Below are 20,329 nucleotides of genomic sequence, written 5' to 3'. Positions count from 1 at the left end.
GAGGTGCTCAGGGTTGGAGGTTGGGATGCAGGAGGAGGTGCAGGCTCTGGGGTGGGGCTGGGGGTGAGGTGTTTGGGCTGTAAGAGGGGCCTCCAGGTTTTGCGCGGGCCTCAGGGTTGAGGCAGGGGTTGGGGCGTGGACTTACTTTGGGAGGCTCCCAATCAGTGGGGCTAAGGCAGGTTGCCTGCCTATCCTGGGGCACCATGCTGTGCCCCAGAAGTGGCCAGAAGGTCCAGCTCCTAGGTGGGGGCAGGAGGCTCTGTGAGGCACGCTGTTCTCACCCGCAGGCCCCGCCCCCCCCCGCTCCCATTTGCCGAGAACCGGCCAATAGGAGTGCAGAGCCGGTGCTTGGGGCGGGGGCAGTGCATGGAGCCTTGTGGCCCTTCCGCCTAGGAGTCGGACCTGCTGGCCACTTCCGGGGCACAGCGTGATGCCCCAGGACAGGTAGGGACTAGCCTGCCTTTTCTCCGCAGCACTGCCGACTAGACTTTTAATGACCGGTTGGCGGTGCTGACCGGAGCCACCAGGGTCGCTTTTCCACCGGGTGTTCCAGTCGAAAATCAGACAACTGGTCACCCTAGCCTCATGCCCCCCTGCCCAAACACGTCTGCTCCCGGCCCCCCTTACCCTTCCCCTGCCCCGAGCCTATCACACCTGGACCCCCCCCCCCTGGTTCTGAGCCTGTCTGCCTCCCTCCTCCAGACCCAGGCCATTTTCAAAAGATAAAGATTCCAAAAATGGCCATTTTCGAAGGCAAAAGCAAACCTTTGGAGCACCTATTGTTCTGTGAACTTGTTAAACTAAATATCTTCCACTCAGACCTCTGTAGGTCCTCACCTCCAGGCTGCATCTAAATCTTGCTGATTCTTTCTGCATAACATTACTATAATTTGGCTTTTTCTACCCATCCACAGACCTAAAACTCTCATCCAAGCTATTATCATCTTGTATCTCAATTACTTCAATAATCTTCTCACTGGCTTTGACAATTGCAGTCTTGCCTCGCTCATATCCATTCAGAATGTGACTGCAAAGGTCATTTTCTTATCTTGTCACCCCATTCTTTCCATCCTTCTATTGTCTGCCCCTTCTCTAGTTAATGTTATAAAATAAAATTATTGGACTTTTTGATATGTGTTGAACTTAAGTTTCTCAATTTGGAACAAATATTTTGAAGAAGACATTTAAATTATTTTTTTTGCTTCATTTTTTCATGCAGGTTTATTAATGGTTAAAGCGTTTAACTTTCAGTCCTGCTAATAAAGTGAGCCTGAAACACACATGGCATGCTATCATTAATCTAGTGTTCCATAGCAACATTAATAAGTAAATAAATATTTATATGTTATGCATCCTCAAACATTCTTCAGATTTTAATAAATCCATCAAAATTTGAAACTGAAATCTGTTGTTATCCGAAAGAAATGTTGTTAGAATGTTGCAGCTATTTAAAAAAAAAAAAAATCTTTGAATGCTGAAGAATTCATATTTCTCCAAATAGCCTTAACTAATTTATGCTGTAATTATCTCCCATGCTCTACTTACCCGCCAACAATTTTGCATCCATCTACGATGCTGTCAAAATACCATATCTTATGCACACTTTCTATATGGACTACAATCCTTTAACTACCATACTGTAAATGTAAGCCTACAAACTACCTCACAACCATGATATAGGCTGTATGCACAACCCATTCTTTGCTTCAGCTGGATCACCACTGGCCTCTGATGTGACTTGAGTGCAGTGTAGGTGGTTGGCAAGTGAGTGTGGAGTCAGAGATAAGAATATTTGCAGAACCTTTACTGTGAATTTCCTAATTTCAGCTCTTTGTGCTGTATCACTTTTTGACATTTAAAAATAATCAGTCCGTTAAGGCTTATTACCAGTTGGCAGTCTGCTGCTTATCGTCATTTTCATTACAACAACTCTGGGATTTAAAGCAATTAAGTAGAAACATGTTTTTATATAATTGCATCTTTTCTGAAGTGCGTACTCACTCTTAAAGTTATAAAATGTTAGATTACAGTTTATTTTGACAAGTTCCTCTATGCTATCACAGTTGTGCCGTAAGTTGTAAAATTATTTTAGCCACATGTTTAATAATATGCATTGTAGCTGAATGATTTGGATGCTGGGGCTGCATAACAGTTAGGAACAAGAACAAAAATAAAAATGCATTTAAGCTTTAATAAAAATAGAGTATTTGTACAACAGTCCATGTAGTTGCTGGCATTACTAGTTGATTGGTCTCAAGGCAGACCCACTGAAAACAGTGAATAGGACTATTATTGTAAAGAAACTTTTAGAATTTAATACAATTATGTTTTGATTGGAGATAAAATTTGTTAAAATGTACAGCTATTAACGTGAACATTCCAGAAAGCTTCTAATATTAGCAGTACTGAAAACAGATTCTAGCTGGTAGCTGCAATTCTCAAAACTATTCACATTTTAAAAACATTAATATTTTTGAATCCTTGTCAAAATAACAATATGTTTACCAAGGTATAGAAAACTGACAGGAAGAAAATAGTTTGTAGGACTGATAGACACAGGTTGAAAGGAAATTAAATTGGTCAAGCCCCTTTGTTGCAAGTGCTCAAAAACTTGAAATTAGTATAATTGAAAATAATTAATTATGTGTAATTGTATTTCTTTTTCAGTTACTGAATAGAGAATAAAAACATTGGGTGAAAATTTATATTCCTGTTTATAAATACTTGAACAATGTTTTCTGTGCATCAAAATCAGTTTTTATAACTTTCTTTATTATTATTTGTGAACAGCTAAGAAGAAACATGCCAATCTATTTGGCTTCTTGGAAGGCTCCTCCTAGTGTCTGTAAATCATCCAAATCAGAAGCTATGGCAAACCTAGCCAATGAGCGGGTAGTGTGTGCTCCCCTTGACACACTTACAGAAGAAGAGATGATGATGAAAGAAATGGGTAACTTGCTGTTTAAACTCTTAACATGGAGCCACTGGATGCATGTTAGTCCCTTAACTGTCCGTGATCATCTCATCCCCCATCTCTCTATCCAAAACAGCCTGAGTCTCTCTTGACAGCCCTCCTTCCTGTGGAACGGCAGGGCTAAGCAGTGGCACCACACACTGAGGACTAGGCAGAGCGTGCAGGAAGAGTGCAGGGATCACTATGGAGTCATTGGGGCTTGTTTTCAAAGAGGGACAGAAATGGGGGCAATGGTTGATGGGGGCTTGAGGGCAGAGCGAAAGCCTCCCCCAAGTTGTGATATGGAGACCTATCCACTAGGAATTGGATCAAAATAGTTGTAACTGGGCCATGGCCTGATCAGCTAGAGAGAGTAAATAGAAGAACTAGATTAAGCAAAAAACCTTTTTCCAGTTTATCATTTACAGGGTTCTTGTTCGACCAAAATAATACACTCCAGCAAGGTGTCTGGCCACATTCGCTGAAAGCATTTTTAAGTCTGTAACCTCTTAAAAAACAAAAAAAAACCCTAATATAAATATCAAACAAACTAAACAGGAGAGCTCTTATGTCTCCAGGGTTTCTGACCTGACTTTTGGTCAGCAAAGTGCTCTCATATGAGAACTCTCAGAAATTTAAAAAGGGTCTGAGCTGTAAATAGGTAGTGCCCACTTATGTCAGCACAGGGACTTGCATCTAGCTGAAACTGTTAAACCTCTTAACCCAGAACACCCATATTGCGCTCTGGAGCACTTGATCTTCCTTCCTGGGACACCACTGGGTTAGGGTGTTGCATATCTTTGGGATCTCCCTGCATTAGGCACTGAATGGTACATATGCCTTGCTACAAATACTAAATTGCTGACTCAGATATTATTTAAAGAATTGGCTAGAATACTTACATCCTTTCTTTTTCTTCGTTATAGTGAAAAAATTTGCTCAAGACCAAATTGCACCTTTGGTAAAAGCAATGGATGCAAATGAAGAAATGGATGAATCTGTACTGAAAGGACTATTTGAACAAGGGGTCTGCATATTTTATTATTTTAATTCAAGGGTTACATTGTTATTAAATGTTACTGCCAGTTGTGCAACTTTTTTTTTGTTTTAGATTAAGTCGTTTGAATGAATGTTACCTTTTCTGTTTTCAACCCTAAATCGATGTTTAGTGAGAAATTACAGTTAGAAAAGTTAAAATGTTGTGTTTCATTCTGACATAACTATATCAGAGTAGTCATGGTGATGAATCGCATATGTGTTGATAGCTCTGTATTTTGTTTTTTGTATGAGTAAATAACCCTATCTTGACCCCTCTGCAGTGACTATTAGCTGGTTAATTTATTGCAGGCATTGCAGAGGGATCTGAAGAGATTTTACATTCTCTGACTTGCACAAAAGTATTTTAATTGCTTCTTACCTCTGAAGTAATTTTTTTTCCAGTAGTGAAAATATTTGAAAATCTTGTCAGCCTAAATTACTGTCTGTGATGATCTCCCCAGAACAGTTATATTTCATTCTCTCCCTTTTAGCTAATGAGTATTGAGCTTGGACCAGAGTATGGAGGAACTGGATCTTCGTTTTTTTCTACCATACTGGTGGTAGAGGAATTGGCCAAGGTTGACCCAGCTGTAGCTCTTCTGTGTGAAGTCCAGAACACAGTTACGAATAAATTGTTTATTACATATGGAACAGAAGAACAAAAGAGAACTTATTTGCCCAGATTGGCTAAAGATTTGGTGAGTTAAGTATGTCCTTTATGAAATAACATAAAATTTTATATGATTTCATAATGTTAGTGTCCATTTAGAGAATTAAATAATGCATTACATTTTAAGGCAATATCGTCATATGCAAACATTGGAATTCTATTTGAGACCTGAAATTTGTCATTCCATGTACACAGATATATCCCCTTCATCTGGAGGGTGAAGGGGAAAATCGAAAAGTCTGTTGCACATTTTTCAGAAATTTGGGGCTGATTCTGCAGTCCTTTTGCATACAACTCCCATGGGCTTCAATTGGAGTTACATATATGTAAAAAATAGAGGATTGCATTTTTAGTAGTTTCTCCTGAACCAAACTTTTCCAGGAGATTTTTACCCTATTCTGTCTGTCTTACAGCAATTTGTACTGTTCCTTGATGTGAATTTAACAATAAACAAGGTTTTTATTTTTTTTAAAAAAAGAGGCACAGTGTTTATAACTGGTGAATTGGGTGGGGGAAAGGAATGATTATTATGTGTACATTAACATCAGCAAAGCAAAAAAGGTTGTTCTATATGGAATCATCATGAATACTCCTAAATATATATATATATTTTTTATTAGGAATCCTAAATAGAGTTTGATAAGAATCTTGACTTGCTGTGGAGAAGAACTTAAAAGCAGTGGACTTGAGGGATATGTATCCATGTAATCACTCAGTAATACACTGTAATATGCAGAAAGCAATACTGTGGTGCTGTAGAATAGTAGGAGCCCAGATAAGGGTCTCTCTGAATGTAGTGAGTTGTGGTGCATACTCATGCTGTTCTTGCAACTCGGGAGTACCAAAATTAAATCTGAATGCAGCTCATGTAAGATTGGGTTGTGACAACACATCGAGGTCAGTTTGACAGTATTCTAACATCAAGACGTCAGGCAGAAATGTGAGATTTTTCCGCTTGTTTGTTAGAAAAAGGTATTTAGAATATTAGACTTTTTCAAGTATGTAAATCATGTTATTTACAGTATTGCATAAATGTTCTAGTGCTTAGGACCTAGATTCTATAACCTGTACTTGTATTTAGTATCTTACTCTGTTACCCATAGATTTCAGTGGGACAAATTGTAAGGAACTACTCAGCATGAGTTACAGAAATTGGTATCAGTCTGTAATCTGCCCTGTCTCCTTAACTGAGGTCCCAGAACAGTTGCCATACTCTGGGGTTTTTTTTCTTTTTGGCAGAACACATCATTCCGGCAGAACCACTAAGACAGCTTACTTGGTAGGTCAAACCCTGAAATACAGTTAGCTAGTTAGTACTAGGGCTGTTGATTAATTGCAGTTAACTCACGCGATTAGCTCAAAAAAATTAACTGCGATTAAAAAAAATTAATTGTGATGAATAGCTTTGGTAAACAGTAGAATACCAATTGAAATTTATTAAACAGTGCTCACTTTATATTATTATTTTTTATTACAAATATTTGCACTGTGAGAATGATTTTAAAAATAGTATTTTTCAATTCACCTCATACAAGTGCTGTAGTGCAATCTCTCTTTATCGTGAAAGTGTAAACCTTTTTTTTGTTATATAACTGCACTCAAAAACACAACCGTCTAAAACTTTAGAGCCTACAAGTCTACTCAGTCCTATTCCTTGTTCAGCCAATTGCTAAGACAGACAAGTTTGTTTACATTTATGGGAGATACTGCTGACTGCTTCTTATTTACAGTGTCATCTGAAAGTGAGAATGGGCATTCGCATGGCACTTTTGTCGCCAGCGTTGCAAGGTATTTACGTGCCAGATATGCTAGACATTCATATGCCCCTTCATGCTTCAGCCACCATTCCAGAGGACATGCTTTTATCCAAGGATCAGTACTATACCAATATTAATCCTCACAAAACCTTATAAGGTAATAAGTAAGTCTGGGAGAGCAGGGAAGATGTTGCAAAAGTCATGACTTCGTTCTCCCTAGCTCTAACCTCTAGACAACCATGTCTTCACACCTATAAACCTAACTGATACTACCCGCAATATGTAGGTTAAGATGGTTGAAATATTTAACAACTTTATACTTTTTTTCCTTTCAAGTCTTATATTAATGTTGCATGCTATGCATATATTTTAAATAAAACCTATAATGTAGTTTTCCCTTCAATTGATAGATAGGCAGTTTCTGCCTTTCTGAGGTTGGATCTGGCAGTGATGCATTTTCTTTGAAGACTCATGCTGATAAGAAGGGAGACTACTATATTATCAATGGCTCAAAGATGTGGATAAGCTTTGCAGAACAGGCAGGAGTGTTTTTCGTGTTTGCAAATGCAAATACTTCTTTGGTAAGTTGCTAAGGAACAGTTGTGGCTATTTCCTGTGGCTGTTGATAATATGATACTGATGTAATGTGGTGTAAATTCTTTGCATCTTGTTCCCACTAAAAACTGATTTTTAAAAATTAGTCATATTTTCCCTGAATCATCTATATGAGAAAAATGGAGAACCTGGTGAGTATTTTAAAAAATTTCTTCACACACCTGGGAAAATAAAAATGTCAAAACAGTAACTGGTCAAATGAGGGACCAGCAAATATTGACATATCATGTGTCATCAAAGAATAGACATTCTGAATCTTAATGGCACTTCTGTTGTCTTATCTTTTAATGGTTTGGTATTGGCAGGATACTGTGATTAAAAGTGCAATAGAACTAGGCCTATATGCAGTGGAAAGGAAAAGTTAGTACAATATTAAAACATGCCCATGTGACAAAGCACATTTGAAAAGAGACATGCCATGTTTTTTCATTTATCAGTTTAGGTATAAGTAAGGTAAAGATAAAAAATCCTAAACTGCATAGTTTAAAATGTAAAAACATTTCCACTAGTTAACTGAAAAAGGTGGTGCAATTGAAAGGTGAAAACTGAGGAGCTGCAAAACTAAATTATAAGAAAAGGTGTTTTGTTTATTTATTAGCATTGTTTTGGAGTGACCCATTTAAAAAAAAAAAAAAAGCCTAACTTGAAAATATTTATAAAACGTAGTTATTGAAGTTTATGTTTCAACTGATCAAAAGGGTCTTTTAGTTCCATCAGTGAAGAGCTGACTTTTTAGTTGAAAATCATGTCATTTCCAATCCAGGTCTGTATTTATTGATTGATTCTGTTTATTTATTTATTTAATTTCTTCATTCGTAAATAGGTAGACAACCTGAATTAAGAAAAAGTTCCATAATATTAGATACACTGAAGTTCAACTAAGTCTATTTTTAATCTCCTCCATGAACACTGAAATTTAGAGGCAAGTTATTAATTCAAGGAAGCAATGTGTTTCTTTGTCAACAAACAGACAATTTCAAACTATAAATTGAAGTGCAATAGTTAATGAATGGGATAACTCTCACATGAACACAAAATATAATTTCAGTTAAATGCCATTTGTGTGCAGCTGCCATTAGTGTAAATGGGAATTACATATGTGCTATGTGAGAATAGATCAATATAGGATTATATACTGAAATATCATGTAGCCTGTATTTTACACAAAGCTTATAAATATTGCAGCCAGTAATTATGCTAAGAGAATATTAAGGTTGCAAAGTGAAGTAGCCAAAAATTAGCAAATTCCAGAATTAAGGTTGCTTATGCAATCCATGTATATTGTCCCATGCCTTATTTACTGCACACTATTAAAACTGTGATCTGAATACAAAATTAATTTCCTCTTGGACTTTTCTATGATACTGTAGCAATTGAGTGCTTCACTAATGTTAACTAATTTATTTTCCCAATTCCACTGTGCTGTGAGGTAGTAGTATTACCCCCATTTTATAGATGGGGAACTGAAGCACAGAGTGACTAAGGTCAAAAGTGTCCACTAATTTTGCGTGCCCCAATTTGAGTCACCTAGGACCTGATTTTTTCAGAATACTTGGTATTTTATATAGCCCTTTAAATGTTCATAACACAGTTTCTAGTAACTTCAGTTGCAGATGTGAGTGCTCAGCTCCGGGGGTCTTATTTTGACATTCATAAAATGAGGAATACACAATTTAGTGGACGTCTGTGCAAAGTTTAGTTTGTGATTTGCCTTGCATCACATAGAAACTCTGTGATAGAGGTAGGGTTAAAAACCAATTCTCCAGGATAGTGCTCAGCTACCTTAACCATGAGACCACACTTTCTCTTCTTCCAAGCCCCTGCATTCAGTACACACCTTTCAGCTTCTGCAACAAATGAAGCAGGTATCCTACAGACCACTCTCTTTCACTGCACAGTCCTGATTTATCCCATGCCAAGTCCATTCTGCATACTGAAAAAGTTAGGTGTGTGCTGTTGAAAAAATAGTATTAACGGGCAATCCTAATTTGAGTTTATCCTAACTTTTGATTGCTTTCTTTAAAAAAAACTAGGAAATTATAAATGTCAAGGTTGCAAACTGAAAAATAGGAATTCCCTCATATGGAATTATACTGACCTCTGTGTGCATCATCCGCAGTGTTGGAACCTTTAGATTCTCTTCATAGACCTGCTTGAGCTAACTTGGTAACTGATAAGTCGTAGCTTGTTTTTATGGGGACTAGCCATTAGAGGTGGATGAGAGAAACACTTTGTCATTGGGTTTCACAAATAGTCGCTGACAGCAGAGGAATCTTAGGTTCGTTTCTAGGTTCTCCTGGGGGTGTGCTCTAAGTGGTCATACTCTTCTGTCCCTCTTTCTGCATCCACAAGACCTGACCCATTCTGCCTTTGTCCCTTCAGACAGACTGTCTCTATGATAGTCCTGCTTCTCGCCACTTCCAACTCTATATATCGGTCTCTGCCTTTTCTCTGGCTCCTTGTCCCAGTCTGTTTCCTTGCCTAATCAATCACAGTCTCCACTCCCTTACCCAGGCTTCTAATCCAATTCCAGTCTTTTTGCCTAGCCAGTCTAAGTGGATAAAGCACAGTTGGGTGACCTTGTTTTTGCTGATGGCATTTTCCTGCTTAGTTTGACACATTATTTAATAGAAAAAAAATCCAGCTTTTGGCAGACACAGCAAAACACGTTGGTTTGTTGATAAAGAAGGGGAGGACAATATATGGCTATTGGTGTCCCAAAAGCAACCGTTAGCGTAGACTCAGAAACACTAGGAAGAAATAATTTTACCTGTTTAAGGAGTCAGACGTGCAGTGATGGTGACACCATGCTACATGTCAAGCAATAAATATAAAAAACAGCAAACAGCTTTCATAAGCTTGAAAAGATTTGAAATAGTAGTATGATTGCCGCTCATATGAAAATATGGATTTTTAACACCAGCATCATGTCTGTCCTCCTTTATGGAGCAGAGTCATGGAAATCTACAACAGAAATTGTAAGAAGATCAACTCATTCCAAAGTAAATGCCTGTGGAATGTCTTCAAAGTCCATTGGAAAAAAGTTTCTTGCAACATCAGAAATTCTATGTAGAGCAAACCAACCTAAAGCATCAAACATGATAAGAAGACAATGATGGACATATTTAGGGCACGCTATTAATGATGCCACCAACATGACTTCCACGTCAAGAGATAACATGGACACCACCTGGGAAGAGGAAAAAAAAGGGTGACCTAAGGAAACATGATGCAAAGCAATAAAGAAAGAAGCTAAATCCGTCAACAGGACTCAGAAGCCTGCACAGAGCACAAGACCTAAATAAATGGTGGAAACTGGGTGGATGCCCTATGCACCTGAGGATGTGTGGCGGATAAAGAGAAAAGAAATCTAAATCTTTCCCTCTGGTCTCCTTGTCTAAGTCCAAGTCTTCCCTCCACCATCCAATCTCTCCCATCACACTCTCTCCCAGGCTCCTTACCATCTCAGTCCCCACAATGCCTCTCTGCTCCAGTCTCCCCAGGCTCTTAATGCAATCTCAGTCTGTATCCCACCGATCCCACTCTCTTTGCTAGACAGTCCCATTATTTTTCAGTCCCAGTCTTCCTCTCTGTCGCTTCCGCCCCGCCCTTCAGGCCTGATTCCTCATTCTACTGCATTCCAGCCAGGCTGATTCCTCCATCTCCACACTGCCTGGGCTGCAGCAGGACAAGCACTGAGAGCACAAAAGAGATGTTTTTCCTGCTCTCCTTCCCTGTGTCCACTGTCACAGCAGCACCTGGCAGATGGGAAGAGCAAGTGCAATCTGGGAATGAAGCATCCTCAGTGGGGGTGGAATCTTTAGAGAATTTAGGTGCCAAACTAACAAATCTGCACTGAACATGTGTGAACTGAGATCTTTCAAAGGCTTATAATTTGGGCAGTTTTTCATGGGAACAAGAAAAGCTACTGCCATGCTAAATTTGAAATCCCTGCACCAAAGCCTGGAGGCTTAGGGAGTCTCAATGAAGTGGTGCTAAGAAGTATTTTACCAGGGGGAAATGTATTTTCTCTAATCTTGAAAATGGCTGAAACATGTTTGCTGAAATTCCGCTGCTCCCCTCTACCCCCATGAGGTTAACAGCCAGCATGGAAAATTTTAACCTGAACAGTTAAAGTTTGGCAAAGCTGTTATAAACAATTGAAAAGAGGGTCTTCTAAAGGGATGTGTCCGAAAACCTTAATTATTAGCACCACTACCATCTCCACATATAATAAGTCTCGTGACTCACCTAGATGCTTTAGATGTAATATTAAAAAAGGCATACTAACTTTTTTTTGTTTTCTAGAAAACTCTGAATATGTTGGGTTCAAGTATTTAAGGTAACTTCTGTGTTAGGAAATACATGTTTAACCAGATTTAGAAATGGCATAAAATACCAGACATACTAGTAAGAGCTATCAGTAATAATAAATTGATAAATTATCAAATTCAATACTTCAGACTTTTTGTAGTGGATTTTATCAGTATGAAGAAGATGTAAACAAATCAGTGGACCCGGGGATTGGAGAATGACATAAATTAAACAATGTTACATAATATGAAATAGAAAATAACATTACAGAAATTGGGAAATATCTTTCAATGATGTTGCAGGAACGCTATTTATAAATGAACACTGAAAAGACTCAAGAACCTAGTTACATATTTTTTTCTCTTTTACAGTCTTGATTAATATTAATTTTTGATCATTGTGATTAATATTAAATAAGCATTATGTGACAATAGACATCTATTTTTTAATCCTGTTTCTGTGAAAGAAACCTTTAAATTATTTACATTTTAAAATTAACATACAGAAGTAAAAATTAAACCATTATGGAAGGATATAGTTATTAACTTAGACTTCATGTTAATATTCAACTAGATGCTCCCCTCTATTTAGTCTTAGGGGAATTCTGCACAAAAAAATTAAAAATTCTATACATGATATTTTAAAATTCTGCATATTTTATGTCAAAATAACACAGTATAATCACATCAGTTTCAATTATTTTGGTAATTTATTTCAAAATACCTGTCAGCACGTATGTCTGTAATAATATAAACGACAAAAATTCAGAATTTTTTTTTTTTTGACAAATTGATTCCTTACTAGGCAAATTAATACAGAACTTTGAGTAATTCATTTAAACTACAATACAGAAACGTATTTCCCGCATCCCTCAGAAGCAATGCAAAGGCTTGGGGGAGTCCTGGCTAACGGAGAAGCTGAGGGAGAGGGAAGGAGCCTGGGAGTGAACCTGGAGGATTGTTGCGTGTGAGTGGCAGAAGTATGGAACAGTTTTTGGGGGGAGGGATAGGGAGTTGGGGAGCCTCCACCATGCAGGCCCTGACTGACCCCTAGCCTCTCCCATTCAGTCAGGCACATTTGCTCCCATGCCCGTGTGGCCCTGCACCCCTTCCCATTCAGCACCTGGCTCAATGCTGTCACCCCACTAGTTCCTGAGTCCTGCCCTAGTCTGCCCCCCCCAACTAGCCCTTCTGAACCCCAGTCCATGACCCCCCAGCAAGTTCCCTGTGTGCCCCACTCTGTCTGTCCTCTGCCCAGATCCCATGCCTCCTAACCTGGCTCTACAGGCAGGATGCTGTGATGAACGGGGGGAGGGATAGCTCAGTGGTTTGAGCATTGGCCTGCTAAACCCAGGGTTGTGAGTTCAATCCTTGAGGGGGCCATTTGGGATCTGGGGCGAAAATTGGGGGTTGGTCCTGCTTTGAGCAGGGGGTTGGACTAGATGACCTCCTGAGGTCCCTTCCAACCCTGGTATTCTATGATTCTGTATGATTCTAACGCAGCAGGCTGCAGGGTGTTACTGCTGGCCAGCCGCTGCTGTATGTTCTGGCATCACAGCAGTCTCTGGTGGGCAAAAAGCAGAACTGCAGCACTTCTTGGGCAGGAAAAAAAATTTCTGCGCTGGACATGAATTCTTCATGTGCGCAGTGGCACAGAATTCTCCCAGGAGTAAGACTCTATTTTACAGCATAGAAGGAGAAAATTGTACGTGAAAATGGGCAAAAGAATGGTGCCTAACACCATGTACATCCCCAACTATCATATACATAATAGCTGTCTGCAGCCTCACCACATGAATGCCTCCTATTAAGGCTTGTGAAGGTGCTAAACTCCCCTGGTCCCTCTAATATCAATGGAAATTGATGGTACTTCAAAGGATCAGGCCTTTGGGGCTCTGCTGAAATTGGGTTCTGGTTGCTGGAAATGGGGTGAAGCGCAGGACACAGCCACTCTGAAAATCCTGATTTCATGGGAAAGGCCTCAGGATTTCTCTGGTAAGATGGTGTGATGCTTCAGAGAGCAATGCTAATTCTTCCACCTCCGAGTAGAAGTAGGCGGTTTTAGTAGGAGAGCCAATGGGAGCACAGCGCAAAAACGGGATTTGCTGTCGGGTAAAGTGAGCTCAAAGGAGCGCAGAGCAGGAACTTCAGTTGCATGAGGCCTGCAGGATTGGGCCAGAATTTCCAACTGCTTTGCATTCTATATAGGTATTACAGACCCTATCCTTCCCCCTTTATTTGAAGCTCTCTCTCCTCACCATATGGTTGATATGGCCAAGAGAGCCACTCAGACTGTTCTAAATGTGCTTTTTTCTCTATTATTTTTTCTACAGAAAGAGATGACTTAGCCTTTGTTAAATTTTTGCAATTGCAAAAGATATAGCTGGGGAAAATAAAATAGATGATGGTTCCACATTTTGTACATTAATATAGTATTTAATAGGTTTATACTGCAATATAGAAATCAAATATTCAAAGCCCATTTGGTTTTATCTTAAAAGTCAGTTCTTTGTTTTTTATTCATTGCTTAGGGATACAAGGGAATTACATGCTTCATAGTAGATCGTAGCACAGAGGGCCTACATGTAGAGAAAAAGGAAGATAAACTGGGAATCAGAGCAACTTCTACGTGCCCCGTAACGTTTGAAAATGTTAAGGTACAGTAAGTGTTCTGGAGGTTTAGGCGGAAATTTAGTAACCTTGTTAAGTGTAACTTGCATACATCTTGAGTATGATACAGGATTAGGAAAGAAGACTTGGTAAGCACTTGATTTTCACAGATGCTAAATTTTTGGGGGTAGCTGTGGCTGCCCGGCATCCCTGAAAATCAAGACTTAAGGGACTTAGATTACTCACTTGGCACCTCAGTGATACAGGTTTTCATTAGTGGTCCAATTCTGAGTAATTTTCTCTGTCATCCTTCTTATAATCCTGTGTATGTTGGGGAGGGTTCAACAAAAGTATTATGGGAATCGGGTGCCCATTTTATATTGCTGCCTTCAGTTATGAGTCATGTTAAATAAAACATTCACGCTGATTCAGCTGTGAGCGGTACTAGCAGTTACAGAACAGAAAAGAAAAAATAATTGAGTGGTTTTATTCTTTAGGTTCCTAAGACCAATATCCTGGGACAGCTTGGACAAGGCTATAAGTATGCAATTGGAATGCTAAATGTGGGCAGAATAGGTATTGCTGCACAGGTGAGTAACATTGTTTAATATTTAATGTGATAATTCTGTAGTTTGAATTTGGATTGAAACATTTAAAATATTATAAGAAAGAGGTTGGTAAGGGAAAATTAAGAAAATACCTTATGAAAAGAATCCGTGTTGCCACTAGATGTCACTCTTCTTTTTTGTAAGATGAAATAATGTTTGGTATAGGACTATACATTACACTGATTATTGTACATAGTATTGCTTTTAATAATGCAAAATTCTGTTTCCATTGTAATAGTCTATGTTGAGAACAAACAGCAGTTAATCTCCAATGCTTAATTTATTAATTTTCAAATATATCTAAAATGTCATCATCATTAGAGAGACAAGGTGGGTGAGATAATATCTTTTATAGGACCAAGTTCTGTTGCTGAGTGAGACAAGCTTTCAAGCTACACAGAGCTCTTCTTCAGGTCTGGGAAAGGTACTCAGAGTGTCACAGCTAAATACAAGATCAAACAGATAGTTTAGCGTAAGTAGTTAGCACATCCAGTGTGAAAGATGCCTGCTGGTGGAAACTCTCAGGAAGCAGGTGGGAGAGCTACAGGAGGAGGTGGCTAGGCTGAGGCGCATCCGTGCCCATGAGGAATTCCTCGAAAGTATTCATATGGAGACATGCAAGGCCGAGGAAGCTATCCAGCTAGAGAGGACTGCTGTCACGCCAGGGGAGGAGGATATGGTTCTGTCACAGGGAGGACACTGGCTGCCGGTTGCTTCTGGCAGCAGGCAGTGCTTCAACCCTGCTCTGAACCCATCCATCACGGTGATGGAAAACCGATGGGCAATAACTGATGAGGAATCACCCCCAAAGGGGGAGGAGGAGAAACCATGTACCCCCAAGGCTGGGAGGTTTGCAGTCACCACTCCCAGGAGGAAACGTAAGGTAGTGGTGGTTGATGACTCTCTTCTGAGGGGGATGGAGGCACCCATCTGTCGCCCTGCCATGGCATCCTGGGAGGTATGCTACGTGCCAGGGGACAATATCTGAGATGTTATGGAGGGATTGTCGAGGATCATCCGGCCCTCTGACTGCTACCCTATGCTACTCATCCATGTGGGCACTAATGATACTGTGAGGTGTGACCCTCAGCAGATCAGAAGTGACTACAGGGCTCTGGGAGTAAGGGTGAAGGAGTTGGGAGCACATGTGGTAGTCTCTTAGATCTTTCTGGTCAAGGGTAGGGGCCCAGGCAGAGACAGATGCATCCTGGAGGTGCACACCTGGCTGCGAAGATGGTGTCGCCAGGAGGGCTTCAGCTTCCTTGACCACGGGATGCTGTTCCAGGAAGAAGGACTGCTAAACAGAGATGGGGCCCACCTATCGAGGAAGGGGAAAAGCATATTTGGATACAGACTGGCTAATCTAGTGAGGAGGACTTTAAGCTAGTTCAAAGGGGGAACCCACAGGTAAGTCAAAAACATGGACACCTGGGAGAAGGGTCAGAATTTGGGGAGAGTATGGTCTGTTATAGCAGGAGTAAAGGAGAGAGAAGACAGAACCAGGGGGGAAATCAAATCAGTATCTTAGATGTCTGTATACTAATACGAGACGTGTGGGGAATAAGCAGGAAGAACTCAAAATGCTAGTAAATAAACACAACTATGACATAGTTGGCATCACAGAGACTTGGTGGGATAATACGCGTGACTGGAATATTTGTATAGAAGGGTACAGCTTGCTTAGGAAACACAGGCAGGGAAAAAAAATCAAGGAGGTGTTGCCTTGTATATTAAAAATGTATGCACTTGAACTGAGGTTGAGATGGAAATAGGAGACTGACTTGTTGAAAGTCTGTGGATAAAGATAAAAGGGGTAAAAAACAAGGGTGATGTCATGGTAGGGGGTCTACTACAGACCACCTAACTGGGAAGAAGAGGTAGATAAGGCTTTTTTTTTTTTTAAACAACTAACAAAATCATCCAAAGCACAGGACTTGGTGGTGATCAGGGACTTGAACTACTCAGACATCTGTTGGGGAAAATAGTACAGCAGGACACAGATTATCCAACAATTTCTTGGAATGTATTGGAGACAATCTTTTATTTCAGAAGGTGGAGACAGCTACTAAGGGAAAGGCTGCTCTAGATTTGATTTTCACAAATAGGGAGGAACTGGTTGAGAATTTGAAAGTGGAAGGTAGCTTGGGTGAAAGTGATCATGAAATGGTAGAGTTCATGATTCTAAGGAATGGTAGGAGGGAGAACAGCAAAATAAAGACAATAGATTTCAAGAAGACAGAATTTAGCAAACTTAGGGAGTTGGTAGGTAAGATCCCATGGGAAGCAAATCTAAGGTGAAAAACAACTGAAGACAGTTGGCCGTTTTTCAAAGAGACATTATTAAGGGGCACAAGAGCAAACTACCCCACTGCGTAGGAAAGATAGGAAGTATGACAAGAGACCATCCTGGCTTAACCAGGAGATCTTCAATGATCTAAAAATAAAAAAAGAGTCCTAGAAAAAGTGGAAATTAGGTCAAATTGCAAAGGATGAATATAAACAAATAAGTAGGTAGGTACAAAATTTGAAAGGCCAAGGCACAAAACGAGATCAAACTAGCTAGAGACATAAAGGGTAAAAAGAAAACATTCTGCAAATACATTAGAAGCAAGCGGAAGGCCAAGGACAGGGTAGGCCCGTTACTCAATGAGGGGGGGAAATAATAACAGAAATGGCAGAGGTGCTTAATGACGTCTTTGTTTCATTTTCATCAAGAAGGTTGGTGGTGATCGGACGTCTAACACAGTGAATGTCAGTGAAAATAAGGTAGGATCAGAGGCTAAAATAGGAAAAGAAGAAGTTAAAAATTACTTAGACAAATTAGATGTCTTCAAGTCATCAGGGCCTGATGAAGTGCATCCTAGAATATTCCAGGAGCTGACTGAGGAGATATCTGAGCCATTAGCAATTATCTTTGAAAAGTCATGGAAGACGGGAGAGATTCCAGAAGACTAGAAAATGGCACTATATTTGCCCATCTATAACAAGGGAAATAAGGACAACCTGGGGAATTACAGACCAGTCAGCTTAACTTCTGTACCCGGAAAGATAATGGAGCAAATAATTAAGCAATCAGTTTCAAACATGTAGAAGATAATAAGGTGATAAGTAACAGCATGGATTTTTAAAGAACAAATTGTGTCAAACCAACCTGATAGCTTTCTTTGACAGGGTAACAAGCCTTGTGGATAGAGGAGAAGCTGTAGACCTGGTATATCTTGACTTTAGTAAAGCTTTTGATACTGTCTCGCATGACCTTCTCATAAAAAAAGAAATGCAAGCTAGATGGAGCTACTATAAGCTGGGTGCAAAACTGGTTGGAAAACCTTCCCAGAGAGCAGTTTCAGTGGTTCACAGTCATGCTGGAAGGGCATAATGAATGGGGTACTGCAGGGATCAGTTCTGGGTCTGGTTTAGGTAATGGCATAGAGACTACACTTATAAAGTTTGAGGACGATATCAAGCAGGGAGGGGTTGCAAGTGCTTTGGAGGATAGGATTTAAATTCAAAATGATCTGGACAAACTGGAGCAATGGTCTGAAGTAAATAGGATGAAATTCAATAAGGAAAAATGCAGAGTATTCCATTTAGGAAGGAACAAGCAGTTGCGCACACACACAAAATGTGAAATGACTGTGAAGGAAGGAGTACTGCCAAAAGGGACCTGGGGGTCATTGTGGACCACAAGCTAAATATGAGTCAACAATGTAACACTGTTGCAAAAAAAGCAAACATCATTCTGGGGTATATTAGCAGGAGTGTTGTAAGCAAGACACAAGAGGTAATTCTTTTGCTGCACTCCGCGTTGATTAGGCCTTTTAGTGTAAGTACTTACATAGTTAGGTTGACATAAGCTGCCTGGCGTTGACCTAATTCTTAGTGTAGACCAGGCCCCTCTCTCACCAACAGAAGTTGGTCCAATAAAAGATATTACCTTACATGCCGTGTTTTTCTAATATCCTGGGACCGACATGGCTACAACAACAGTGCATATCTTCCATCATGTGTGTTAATTTTTAAAAAAACAAATTCAACTATTTGACAGATACTGCAGATGCTATTAATGGTGTAAGAATAAAGTATAATATTTAGTGCTTACAAAATTGGTTGCATACTTAGCAAATGACATTTGATATTAGCTTTTTATCTTAATCAAGAAAAGGTCCCAGAACAAAATTGATATGTTATAATGGAAGTCTGCTAAGTTTGTGGTGTTGTACTTTAAAAAATGTACATTAGGGCACCTTAGACCAAAATGTCAATTAAGTTTCTGGATTATTTAAAATATGTGCTATTTAGTTATGAGTCAGATTCAGATCCATAAATTCTAATTGTTTTAACTGGGAACAGAGTCCAGCCCTATAAAAGTTGATTTGGTTTTGTTGCTGTTTTTATCATTCAACCTTTGCTTTTAAAGGGAAATATAATTAATGCAAAAAATATTATTTTTGTTATGCAGTAGAGGTGGTGTGTCTGTCCCTATCATTTTGAAGGCTGTTATTCTTCCTTATTCCTTTTCCAGCTGCTGGCAGACAGACCAGGAGTAATAGGTTGTGCTTAAATGCATGCTTTCCACATGGTAATGTAGCATGACACTAAATAGGGTTGGCTTTTCCATCATTTCTGAAGATTATCTGTGATTAGACTTTGTCAGGTATGGCCTTAAAAAAAATCTAGATCACTGGCTCCGATTGTTCTCAGAGATATAAATAACATAGCTCTTCTGGCAGTAAAGTACACTGTCAAGGTCTTAATCTAATTACTGCGAGTTACCCTTGTAACCTAATTAAAAGTTAAGGTAGGTATTTGTTATATCTTAGCTAATACTTGTTTTTGGCACCTTCAAAAGAAGAGAAATGTGCCTGAATGAAGAACAGCAATTCTAAAAACCCTGTAGAATTGAGTTTAGTTTTGCAGCAGTAATAGTTTAGAAGGAAATGAATTTCTTATAAATGTGATTGTTTCTATGAAAACAGTTTCAAATAATTTTAATGTAAAAGAGTTATTTGTGATGTTACATGTGCTCATTTGTTTGTCTTCAGTGCAGTGGAAAAGGGTAGCATATAGTATAGGTAATTAAGAATGTACTACAACTATATTTTCTTCTTCCCTTTATCTATTTTTATTTTATTTTGTACTGTGTTCCTCCAGAATTTTAAGAGCGAGTAGAGGATAAATACTGTTTGAGTTCCAGTGGCTCTGGAGGAAGCATCTATGGAATCTGGGATAACATAACCCTTGTAATTTCTCCTTTCTAGCTCTGGCCTATGTGTACAATCTTTCCCTGCCCCCTTGAATTCATGTTTGAAAAATAAAAACTCTGCGCCTCCCCCCTCCCCCCCACTTTAATTACTGGAAAGGCGCTTGTCTTCTCTGATTGGGACACTTGGCTTTCAGTCAAAGACCTGTCTTCCTAAGGATCTGTAAAATAACACATGTTGGGGCACCATATAAAAATAAAGTAACGTAGTTCAACTGATCAAATAGTTGGTTACCAAATGTTAGTAGCCCATCTTTATACTCTAGTGGCCCAGATCATTCTCAGTGGAAAAGGTATTGTTTTTTGTTTGTTTGGTTTTTGTGGGGGGGTTGTTTTATTTTTGTGAGATTCCAGTTTCAGGATCATCACTGTTAATTCTGCTTTCTTACCAGCTGTTCATGTCCCTTGTCTGTCTCCCTTTCCATCTCTATTTTTTGTTGCATGTGCCTCTTGTTTGTTTCATTTTCTGTCTTTTTCTTTGCTCCTGTTAGGAAACTTCTATATG

General features: G+C 39.3%; 1 protein-coding gene across 3 annotated transcripts in view; it reads left to right on the top strand.

Moving 5' to 3' along the window:
* Window positions 1-20,329, top strand: part of ACADSB (acyl-CoA dehydrogenase short/branched chain) — a 30,865-nt gene that overhangs the window by 1,042 nt on the left and 9,494 nt on the right. For 2 of the 3 annotated variants that reach the window (XR_013346721.1, XM_077822974.1), the window contains exons 2-7: window positions 2,791-2,950; window positions 3,880-3,980; window positions 4,483-4,689; window positions 6,829-6,999; window positions 13,878-14,003; window positions 14,454-14,546. Coding sequence is in view for 2 of the 3 variants with exons in the window: in XM_077822974.1 (XP_077679100.1) it covers window positions 2,791-2,950; window positions 3,880-3,980; window positions 4,483-4,689; window positions 6,829-6,999; window positions 13,878-14,003; window positions 14,454-14,546 (858 nt within the window). In the remaining variant the exon portion in view is untranslated. Of the gene's footprint in view, window positions 1-2,790; window positions 2,951-3,700; window positions 3,784-3,879; window positions 3,981-4,482; window positions 4,690-6,828; window positions 7,000-13,877; window positions 14,004-14,453; window positions 14,547-20,329 lie in introns of those variants that run through there. The other variant, XM_077822975.1, reaches the window with a different exon arrangement.

The sequence above is a fragment of the Eretmochelys imbricata genome, chromosome 7 (genome assembly GCF_965152235.1).
Source record: "Eretmochelys imbricata isolate rEreImb1 chromosome 7, rEreImb1.hap1, whole genome shotgun sequence".
Taxonomy (NCBI): domain Eukaryota; kingdom Metazoa; phylum Chordata; order Testudines; family Cheloniidae; genus Eretmochelys; species Eretmochelys imbricata.
The sequence above is the reverse complement of the archived record's forward strand: the minus strand, read 5'-3'. Positions and strand labels throughout refer to the sequence as shown.